Genomic DNA, 12,329 nt, shown 5'->3' with positions numbered 1-12,329 from the left:
TCGCCTGCAGAGCATTACAATAGATACAGATTCCTGGAATGGAGTCCCCTTGGCACAGTAAGTCAGAATTCCTTGGGGCTGGGCCTGGGAATTTGCTTTTTAAGTTTCTGGGTGATTCAGTTGCTTACAGGCATTTAGCACTGATCTGAACTACAGTGCAGCTCTCAGGAGGACAGCTAAGTTAGCTCTAAGTGATTCTTGCTTCAAAACTCTAATTAAGTTCCCATGTATATGACATTAACAATGTACAGTGCACAGTATTAATTGAAAAGACATGTTCCTTCCCTACAGACACAAACAACATGCAAACCACAACCAAGTCAGACACTGGGTAAACTAAATAGGAACAGTATTTTATTACTTATATCCATACAAGTAATATATGCCCCTTTCTGAGACTGTTCTGATAACTGATGGCATGTCCCTCCTTCAAATAACAGACCTCCTCTCTGTCTCGGCCCTGACGGTGTAGTGATGGGCCTTTTCTCTAAAACCTTATGATGTTTTCAAACACTGTGACTCAGAATGGCCTAATTTCTTAACTAAAAATGAAAACCTGTTCCTTTTGGCTACAACCGTCTTCTTTTAACATATTTTAAATATTTTCCCCTAAGTCAATCATGACCACATATTCTTACCTAACTATATTATTGAACTCTAATGATGATAAAATATAAACTCACTATGGAACTCAAGTGACTCCTTAAAGAGTTCTTCTGACTTTTGACTCTCTGCAGTTCTAACAAAGAACTGGAAGGGAAAATTGACTGCTGAGTCACAATGAAATCAAACTTCAGTTAAACCTTGAAGAGGCTTTGTTACAGCACCTGGTTCCTGAGATAGAGGAGTCAGGAGGAGCTCTCCTCCTGAGGAGCTGCTGTGCTTAGAAGAGTCATCTCTAATCGTTATTGGGGTTTCTGAGCTCAGTAAGTAGGAAACTTCAGGACTCACTCATGTAGAAATGAGTTCCTTCAATTCTCTACAGGGCATTTCTTTCGGAAAAGGAACAGACAGGGGAACTGGTGTCTCCAATCCAGTGTGCATTAAAAAAAAAACCATGCACACATCATTTTATAAAAGAATTATAAAATTCAGGGAACGGGCTGTTTTTCAGCTTCTCAAGTCTCTAGAAAGTATAAAGTTGTAATGGAAAAAGGAAATCAAGCCACCTTTGACTTTTCCCAAAAGCGGTCTTAGATATTCCTAGTAGTCTACAGAGAGCTCATCTGAAGCCGTGGTGCCCGATATTTTTTTGTTTGATTTTATGACATCTATTTTCTTCAGTCTCAGAACAAAAGAGTAATAGATTATGTCATTATTTTGAAATTCATTAAAATTGGTTTTTAAAAGAATTTTCCAATATTTTTAACTTAATTATAAATATTCTAAGGCAGAAGATCTCATTTAATAGTATACTTAAGAATCATACGTGGTGAGGTGTCAGCCTTGCTAAAAAATGTAGAATTTTGTTCATATCTTTAGATGGTTTACTTGAGAAAGTCTTGGTTGGAAGCTAAAATACTACCCTAAAAGCAGAACAATGACTAGACATCCACGATGAGGGCAACAACAGAACTAAAATGTTATTAAAGCTAAAGATCTTGTCTATAAAGGATGAGTAAATTAATCACCTATACTTTTAAATGTGTGCTTTATTTTTATTTAACTTCTATCTTCATTAAAGATTCTTATTCATTGAAAAATCTGCCCCCAAAACACACCCACTACCTTTGCAGTTAAAAAAATTTACCAATCTATTAGATTGAACAAATACCATTTAGCATCTTAATGAAGAAATCATCCAACAGTTAAAATGATAAGGTTCAGGAAAGGAGTACTAGCACATGGAAAACACAGTCATTAGAGGGAAGAACAGGAAGCCTGGTTGTACCTGGTAGGGTTAGTTCTTCTAATTCAATCACTGAGCGACTGCTGCTGTAATAGTCCTTCATCAGCTTCTGTAGGTCTTCAGGTGTCCCTGGTTTTGGCTCTGATTTTGCAAGAATATCAGTAATTTTCTTCTGATGAGAAAGAAGTAAAAATAGGAAGACAGATTTTTAGAGTGGCATTTGGCTGAGGATAGGTTGATTCCTCTGGCATTTAAACTGTAAATAGGTTCTGGTGATGGCCAAGCATGAATGGGAGTTCTAATAAATACACTTGAGAAAACTTGAAAGATACTTTTTAGACATAACTACTGCTTTGAAAAGTGGATGATCTAAGAGACTCCTTGGTCTGTGATTTCTAGGAGAACTACAAATTTTGCAGGAGTCTATAATACGTGCTGCTGCTGCTGCTGCTAAGTTGCTTCAGTCATGTCCAACTCTGTGAGACCCCATAGACGGCAGCCCACCAGGCTGCCCCATCTCTGGGATTCTCCAGGCATTTTCTGTTAAAAGTCAGTAAGTGTTTATTTTATTTTTTGATTCTTTCACTTACTTGTGTTATATACAGAGCTTGCAGTCAGTGTGATACAATTTCTTTAAAAACTGTTACTGACATTTGCATTATGCCCAGGCATGTGGTCAGTTTCTGTAAATGATCCTTGTGTTTTTTTTTTTCATTTTTAGAGTTTTTATTTATTTTACTATTTATTTATTTATTTTGGCCATGCTGGGTTTTCATTGCCACACAGGCTTTTCTCTAGTTATGGCAAGCAGGGGCTACTTTTTAGTTGCGGTGTGCTGGCTTCTCACTGTGGTGACTTCTCTTTTTATGGAGTGTGGGCTAGGGTGCTCAGGCTTCAGTAGTTGCCGCACGTAAGCTGAGTAGTTGCACCTCCTGGGCTCTGGAGCACAGACTCAACAGTTGTGGCACACGGGCTTAGTTGCTTTGCGACAAGTGAGATCTTCCTGGATCGGGGATTGAACCCATGTCTCCTGTACTGGCAGGTGGATTCTTTAATCGCTGAGCCACCTTGGGCTTCCCTGATGGCTCAGATGGTAAAGAATCTGCCTGCAATATGGGAGACCTGGGTTTGATCCCTGGGTTGAGAAGATCCTCTGGAGAAGGAAATGGCTGCCCACTTCAGTATTCTTGCCTGGAGAATTCCATGCAGAGGAGCCTGGTGGGCTATAGTGCATTGGGTCGCAAATAGTTGGACACGACTGTGCAACTATGACTTTCACCAAGGAAGTCCTAAAAGTCAGTAAACCTTGTTGCTTATGGAAACCCCTTTCTAAGCTTCAGACAATGTGTATTCCTGGGAAAGTAGAATTTGAGAATTTCTTGTGTAACCTGGATCTTAAGGCATTGAGTTTCAGTTTGGATTTCTGGGATTCAAGAGCTGCAGGAGTAATCCCAGCAAAGGAGCACACTGAAGAAGGGCACTTAAGACCCTCAATGCTCAAGTCTTGGGAGAGACATCTCGAATTGGCCCCATAAAAAGCAGAACAGGAAACGCTCTACAACATCTATTTTGATTTGGATTTATTTGTGTAGCATATTCTAAATGCCTGCAATGTACTAGGAACATAAATTGTTCATTTAACTTTCATCATGAATTTCCCTTCTTCTATCTTTCTAATATTTCACCAAAAATTCAGAAAGGCCCTTCCTTGCTTCCTACACCACCTTTTTCCCCCTCCGTCCATACTATGTTCCTTTTCATACCATTGCCAAGAACAAAGCTCTGTCAAATGAATCAACTTTACAAAAAAAAAAAAATATGTCATCAGTGGGCAGATTTCAGCATGACCTCAGCCAAGGCTAAACTATCTAGCTAGAGTTCTGACCTTGAGCCCCAGGAATGTAACACTCTTGAGGCTATTAGTGTACAAACTATCAAAGAGAAGTTAAAGTCATTTCTTTAAGGACTTGCCAAACCTCAGCCAATTTGGCATCTCCCATCTTCCTATTTGGCCATATGCAGGCAAGGAAAACATAGGCACACACACTCTCAGTTTTCTAAAAGCTTGCTGTTAAGTGATTGGTTTGCATCCATCTTCTTCCCTCTAATCCCAATCATATTTCCTCTGCTGACTACAGCAGTAGACCCTTCTTGGCAGGGAGAGAATTACACTGCTGTTTTCATAACAGTGGTAGAAGGTCAAAGCTAACCACACTTTCTTCAAGGCTGAGGCATAAGAAAGTCTGTATAGGAGGAACAGAGTTTCCCATATGTTCACAGGCAAGTCTGAAAATGCAAGGGTAGTCTTTTGCTTTAAATTATGGTTCAAACTTAGAGTCAGAAATGCCTTATACTTACACTACTTTCATCTGCTTAATCTTCTCTTATTAATACTCTAAGATATAAGATTTTTTAAAAATGAAATGGTTAAGAAGGTTGGTAAATTTCTTTTCTTGGATAAATCCAGAGGGGCCAGAGGGCAGGACAGCTCTGGGCCCCTTCTAGAATTAGAAAGCCATGTCTGACTTCTAACCACAGTGAAAACACAGAGTAACAAAGATGCCTGGTAATCCACAAGACTGAAAAAGGAATTCGAAGAATTTATTTTTAGCTCCAGCAAAAACACTTATTACTAGTGACCTTAAGAGAGTCACCAAAGCTCAATGAGTTTTACAACTTTTGCATCTCTAAAGTGGGGATTACAATAACTGATTCATCAAAGTACATGATATAACAATGTGATGAAAAAAAAAAAGAAACAACAACAACAACAAAAAACAATGTGATGAAAACCATGCAGGGCCACACCACTGTAAAAAATAACTAATATTACCTTTTTCCTCTTCCTGGTCTTGGTGGCATCTTCATTTGTTTCCTTTGGTTGTATCAAGAAACATTCTTTAGGCTATAAAGAAACATAAATGAGAAAACTTTCATCTTAGCATGATGAGCCATTCCCTGGTGGCTCAGCTGATAAAGAATCTGCCTGCAGTGCGGTAGCCCTGCATTTGATCCCTGGGTGAGGAAGATCCCCCGGAGAAGGGAACAGTTATCCACTCCAGTATCTGGCCTGGATTTCTGGAGAATTCCGTGGACTATACAGTACATGGAGTCGCAAAGAGTCAGACACGACTAAGCGACTTTCACTTCACTTAGCATGATGAGGTGTCAACTAATGGTATGAATCCCAAAGTACCTATTGTCATGCATGTATTCTTCAGAATATCTTGGTAATACGGACAAAGAAATTGCAACATCTACTGTAGGCTATTATGCAGGGGCTGGCTGAGAGAATTTGTAAAAGTGAGAAAGTGCAGATGATCTAAGACAAAGGTCAAAATGTGTGAGTGAGTGAATATATGTTTTGAGGTGGTGGTGCAGGGTATTCAAAGTGGAAGACAGTGGCCAGGTTTGTAAAATATAGGCAGAAAGAGATATGGTTAAAATTAAGATGTAGTAAAAATAAAAGTCTTTGACTAGCATGACTGGTGTGGTCTACGAACTAGCAATGTGTGAGACTGTATTTCCAAGTCACTGACTTACCATTTTGTTATCCATTTCTTTCCTCTTCTCAATAGGCATAGAAAATCTGAAGTAGGATATATTTACTTACATTTTTATAAAACCAGCTGCACCAAATGCCTTATCTATAGTGACTATAAAATGAACATTTTTGCTAATGGTCTGACAAAAGTCTCAGCACCATGGCATCCTGAGTAATTGATTTTGCCTGTTGCCTTGACCCCTGGAGTACCCTATACAGTTTAGTGCTATTTTTACCCTAAGGGTTTTTTTTTAAAGTGTAGAAAAACAGGAAATTTGGGCTAAGACTTTGATTTATAAAATGGAATGCTTCAAATTCCATATTTATTAATCATAAGCAGTTGTATGAAATGTTTCCTGTGTTGGATCTTTTATGCAACATTTTCAAACCAGTTGCCAAGTAAGATATAAAATGTAAGTGAAAACTTATTCCAAGGTTTTTCTTCATTGAGTTTCCATTCCAACTAGAGAGTACTCAGTTTTAGCTGGTAAACTACTAACTAAAGCAATCTTGTCTCCACTGGCTCTGTTTAAAATGATTACAGATGAAGCTTTCTATTAAAGTTTGCAGACAGTCTGAAGATTAAGAATGCCTATGGCCTGAAGCCAGAGAAATATAATGCTACATAATTTCTTCAAGACATGCATCCAGGACCAGCAGTTTCTAGACTCTATTTCAGTGGTAGAGAAGTAGATTCAAATGGGAATCTTGAAATCTCAGCTGGTTCTTAGTTAAAACAAAAACCCTGCAAAGTACAAACGTATCATAGCTAAAGAAAGAAAGATATTATGATCTCTCTTATTCAGAAAGTTAAACTGTCTTGTAGATGCAGATACACTCTAATTTGATGCCAATTAGAACCGGGGCCATGGCCGCTAATATGTCACAGAAGCTGCCAGACGGTCCTAAGAGTCCAGTTACAGATCAGGTCAACATCGGCTTATGCTCCTATGGCAAAGCCTGCATACAGTTAGTAGATCCCTAGGTGCCTCAAGGCATACTGCAGTATCTTGTCACCAGTAGCAAGGTTTTGGGGAAGCAAATGTAGAATCTATTTCATTTCCCTATTTAGCAAATGGAGGTGCTCTCTGAGTGTATGTTCAACGTGTGGAGCTGTATTCATGTTAGGTTTACAAAGCTAATTAAACACAACAGAAATTAAATGTGGAAATGAGTTCAGTTATAAGGACATGGATTCTCCAATTTCAGAAGGAAAAAAAAAATCAACAATTCTGAATCATGCAAAGGGAAAAAAAAAAACAGGCTTGACAATTGCTTTTGTCAAGATTCTGTATATTAGGTTCAAATTCTTACATCATCTTAAAGGAAATATAGTATGATATTTATTTTCTGGGAGCAGTCACTTTAGCTGGCTGCAGTAGGATGCTAAGGAAGATGCAAGTTTATGGGGTCAATTTCCATAGAAGTAAGATGACTTTATGAAGAAATACAAATCCCACAGTATTGAAACTTCTTAAACTTTGCTAACTGCGTTACAAATGCTGAAGTTTATCCTCAGAGATGAGGTAAGAAGATGAGGAAGCACCACAGCCAGCCAGCTAACCATTTATACAATCAATTTCAACAGTATCTGTCTTTGGCAGGTAATAAAGTAATGTCATTTCTTTATGCAGTGATTTTTAAAATATGTACCTGGAGCATGAAGTTAAAGATTTAGAAGAATCACATTTGCCCCAAAACATTTAACAGAAAAACTTATAAAGCATTTAGAAAAGCAATTAATTGGGGGTATGTTTTCAATTACTTAAAGTGTCAAAAATTATATTCTTTAAGAATGAGGCTTCTGGTTTTAACCATGGCAAATCATTTTCAAAACACTACTAAATGAAAATAAAGGAAACTGAAAAGATATAAATCTATAAAGACCAAGAAACCAGAAGAGAGGACAACAGTAGTGGAGAGATTTCAACAATTTTTTGAAAAATGGAAAGTGGCTGAAACTGGATCTAGCAGAAGGAGAGAGACAGCTAGGCCCTGGGTTTCTAGAGAGCTGGCAGCTAGCAATAAGTGTGTCTGTTTCACCTACTGGGCCCTGAAAAGGTTGAGTAGTCGGTGGTACAGGGTACTACTGAGGGGAAAGGGCTTGAAATAAAAAGAGACTGGATGAAAGTTTACATTTAAAATGATTTGCCTCCTTCCTACTCCCATCTGGCTTTATCTTCTGTCCAGGCAGCCAAGCAATTATCCTATTACTGCTTCCTCTCATCTTGCTCTTCCTGACAGAAGACTGGAGATTTATGCTCTGGAGAGAATAAGACCAAGAAGTCTAGCACAGGGGAGACAGGGCAGAGACTGAGACTCATCTCCTTTTCTTGTTCCTCTTTCAGGATGTCTCAAGCCAGGTTATACAGTACAGGCAGGAGACTACTGAATTCTTCTCTGGAAAAATAAAATAACCTAAGACAAATGCTACAAGAGAGTGACTTGGGGGGTTCCATAGTAAAAGTCCTGATTTCTTATCATATCACCCTACCAAAAGGTCTACTAACTGACAAGTCCCATTGATGCACAAAAGTTTTCCATCAACTTTTTAGCATATCTCTCTTCAATATGACTAGAAAGCTAATCAGACATCTAAGGAAAGTCTCTAACATGAGAGCAAATAAACAAAAGGAAAAAAGAACCCCAAGGAAACAAATTACAATTAGAATACTATTCTTAGAAGTACAATTACAAACAAAATGATTACAAATTATTCAAAACAATTACAATTAGTATTCACAGAGAGATGAGGAAAGAATTTCCAGCTATGAAACAAAAACAGGATGCTATACACAAGGGGAAAAAATCCGAAAAAAATTAAACATTAAAACAAATAAGAAAGTTGGAATAAAAATACAGGAGGAAAGCTTGAAGAAAAGTAGAAAAATCTTCCAGAAAGACGAAAAATAATAAGAAAAAAGTAGTAACAAAATTAGAGAATCAGCTTAAGAGAGTCAACATGACAATAAAAGGTATTATAGAAAGTAAGAATCATATAAAACAGTGGGAAAGAAGTGATAAAAAAATAAGAAAAACTTTCTGAACTAAAAGAAACTTTCTAGAACATGAAACTGCAAACTCAAAGTCCATTAAGTATACAGTACAATGGATAAGAAAAATACCCACACTAAGGAAAATTACTATGAAATTTCACAACATCATGGACAAACAAAAGACTCTAAGAACTTCAAAAGAAAAACAGTAACATAAATAATAAAAAGGTCAAAGAAAATAATAGTGTCAGACCTTGCAACAACAGTAATGAAAGCCAGAACTCAGCGAGACAAAGCTTTCAAAATTATGGGGAAATTTTATTCGCAAATTATAGATTTTTTTATACCCAGAAAAACTATCAGTCAAGTTAAAAGGAAAACGTTTAGATTTCAGTAAACATTCTCAGATATTTAGGGTCTCAAAAAATTTACTTCCTACTTGCAGATACGAAAGGCTCTATTCCATCACAATAAAGGGCTAAATTAAGAAAGAGGATGACATAGGATTCAGAAAATAGAGAAACCAATCCAGAAGACAACTGAGGGAATAGCAAAGAGAAATCTCAGTTGCTCTGCAAGTCTAGAAAATAACCAATTCCAAGTGGAAAAAAGAGTGTGGAGATGCATAGGAAAGAACAATAACTGTTCTACTTGAGCATATGGAAAATATTATTTATGGGCATGTGGAAGAGATGTTGTAACATATGGGAGCAATTAACAACAGGAACATAGCAAGTCAGGCAAATGAAGAAATGAGGTAATTATTAATGCCATGAAAATAAACAGTTGTATAAGAAAGTAGAGATGATTATAGCTTCTCTTTTTCTCGGCATTAAGCAGTGTTTCCATGGTCATAATAATGAAAGAGTGACAACTGTTGTAACCAAAATGTAATATTGTGTTGGCAGAGGAGGTAGCAGCTGGAGAGGGACTAGGGCACAGATGACAGGATCATGTCTTTGTATGCCACCTCAGGAGATAATGTCAAAAATTGGGAAGTCAAGCAACTGCAATATAAAATATAAGGTAGCAAATAAGAAAAACAGCTAAAGACTGAGACTGGCTGCCACTGAGGAAAGACTTAGATAAGAGAAGGGAAGAAGATTGCTGTTTTTCCACTAAAAACCTTTAACTGTCATCATCGTTGTCTTGAAGTCACTCAGTCGTGTCCAACACTTTGCAACCCCATAGACTGTAGCCTACCAGGCTCCTCACTCCATGGGATTCTCCAGGCAAGAGTACTTGAGTGGGTTGCCATTTCCTTCTCCAGGGGATCTTCCCAATCCAGGGATTGAACCTGGGTCTCCTGCATTCTAGGCAGACGTTTTAACCTCTGAGCCACCAGGGAAGCGGTGAAAAAACCTTTAATAGTCTCTGATTATTGCTTTGGTAAAAAGATAAAATTTATAACAAATTTTACAAAAACAAGCATGTTCACTGTAAAAATTAAGACAACGTAGGGACCTCCTTCATGGTCCAGTGATTAGGAATCTGCCTGCCAATGTGGGGAACATGGGTTCAATCCTTGGTCTGGGAAGATTCCACATGTTGTGGGGCAACTAAGCCTGTGTGTCAAGAGTGAGCCCTCAGCTCTAGAGACTGTGCCCCATAACAGCAGAAGCCACTTCGATGAGAAGCCCACACACTTTGGCTAGAGAAAGCCTATGTGCAGTAATGAAGACCCAGCACACCCAAAAATAAATAAAATAAATGAGTAAATATTTAAAAAACAAGCAACTTAGAACTGCTTATTTGGTTTGGTCAATAGTCATTCAATATACACTCACCAAAGTGTTTAAATAAAAAGACTGATAACTCCAAAAGTTGATAAGAGAATAAGGCAAGTAAAACTAATATACTGACAGTGTAAGTGGAAAAATGGAACACTCAGTTTTGAAAAAAACTCTAGCAGTTTGTACAAAACTAAATATGATCCAGCAGTTCTATTCCTGTGTGTTTACTCAAGGGAAATAAAGATTTATGTTAACATAAAGGCTTGTATATGAAAGTTGATTACAGATTTATTCATAATAGACCCTAACAAGAAATAGTCACAGGCATCCATTAATAGAATAATGGATAATAAACTGTGACACATTCATATAATTGAATATTATTTAGTGTTATGGACTGAATTGTGACCCCCATAATTTATATGCTGAAGCCCTAATCCCTAATGTGACCATATTTGGAGACAGGGCCTTTAAAGAGGCAATTAAAGATAAAGAGATCATAGAGATGAGATCATAATCCAGCAGGACTTGTGTCTTTGCAGGAGGAGGAAAAGACACTAGGAATGTACATACACAGAGAAAGACCACATGAGGACACAGCGAAAAGGCAGCCATTTACAAGCCAAAGAGAAAAGCACCAGGAGGAACCACACCTGTCAATACCTTGACCATGAACTTCCACCTTCCAAAACTGTGAGAAATACAATTCTGTTGTTTACACCACCCAGGCACTTTCTTATGACAGCACTACAGACTAATACACTCAGCAAAACAAAAGAGAAAGAGAAAACAAAGAAAGACCACTATCATCAACACAGATGAATCTAAATAATATTGTGCTGAATAAAAGATATCTAGAGCCAAAGAGTGTACCCTGTATGATTTAATTTGCGTGAAATTCTAGAAAAAGGAAAACTAATTTTGGGGGGAAAACATCAGAACAATGGTTGCCTCAGGGGTAAGAAGTTTTGAAGAAGACATTCGACACTTCTGTATTTTTTTGTATGTCAACTTTACTTTAAAAGGGAAAAAAAGAACTTTAACATTTTTATTTATTTATAAATATTTTAATAATATTTATATTAAATATTAAAATACATATTTATTTTAAAGTAAATATTGAACTTTAAAAAATAATATGCATGGTGAAGCACCTGAGCAGATTGTACTGATTTTGCAAATTACTTTGAAATGTATCAAAAATAAGGTGATAGATGGATAGTATCTGAGCACACTGTTCAAAACTTTTGGACAGAGACACAATCACATAAGAAATCTTGAAAGGGAATTCCCTGGCAGTTCAGTGGTTAGGACTCTGTACTTTAACTTCTGAGGGTCCAGGTTTGATACCTGGTCAAGGAACTAGGGGAGAAGGCAATGGCACCCCACTCCAGTACTCTTGCCTGGAAAATCCCATGGATGCAGGAGCCTGGCAGGCTACAGTCCATGGGGTTGCTAAGAGTAGGACAGGACTGAGCGACTTCACTTTCACTTTTCACATTCATACACTGGAGAAGGAAATGGTAACCCACTCCAGTGTTCTTGCCTGGAGAATCCCAGGGACAGAGGAGCCTGGTGGGCTGCTGTCTATGGGGTTGCACAGAGTTGAACATGACTGAAGTGACTTAGCAGCAGCAGAAGCAAGGAACTAGGATCCCACAAGCTCTACGTTGCAGCCAAATTAACAAACAAAAGTCTTTAAAGAAATTAAAGGTGTGCCTTGGCAATTCTCTCAAACCCAAGTCTAGGAAGCTTAAGGGGTCTTGTCCAGTAATTGTCTCAGTGAGGCCCAAGGTACAGAAGGCTTTATCTGTTTCTGTTCTGTAAGTTCATTTTGTATCATTTCTTTTTAGATTCCACATATAAGGGAGGCCATACGATATTTCTCCTTCTCTGATTTATTTCACTCAGTATGACACTCTCTTGGTCTATTCATGTTGCTGCAAATGACATTATTTCATTCATTTTAATGGCAGAGTAATATTCCGTTGCATAGCACATGGAACTCTACTCAATGTTATGTGCCAGCCTGGGTGGGAGTTGGGTTTAGGGGGAATGGACACATGTATATGTATGGTTAGGTCCCTTTGCTGTTCACCAGAAACTACAAACATTGTTAACTGGCTATATCCCAATACCCTTGTGGCTCAGCTGATAAAGAATCTGCCTGTAATGTGGGAGACCTGGGATTGATCCCTGGATTGGGA

At 37.8% G+C, this 12,329-nt stretch overlaps 1 protein-coding gene across 1 annotated transcript in view; it reads right to left on the bottom strand.

Moving 5' to 3' along the window:
- The window catches only part of CMSS1 (cms1 ribosomal small subunit homolog), a 397,612-nt gene that overhangs the window by 18,375 nt on the left and 366,908 nt on the right, over positions 1-12,329 (bottom strand). Inside the window, exons 3-4 of the mRNA XM_068982987.1 lie at positions 4,683-4,754; positions 1,892-2,021 (exon numbers count right to left, since the gene is read on the bottom strand). Of these exons, the coding sequence (XP_068839088.1) occupies positions 1,892-2,021; positions 4,683-4,754 (202 nt within the window). The remainder of the gene's footprint in view (positions 1-1,891; positions 2,022-4,682; positions 4,755-12,329) is intronic.

This window comes from Capricornis sumatraensis, chromosome 1, assembly GCF_032405125.1.
Source record: "Capricornis sumatraensis isolate serow.1 chromosome 1, serow.2, whole genome shotgun sequence".
Lineage (NCBI taxonomy): Eukaryota > Metazoa > Chordata > Mammalia > Artiodactyla > Bovidae > Capricornis > Capricornis sumatraensis.
This window is presented reverse-complemented; position numbering and strand designations above follow the sequence as displayed.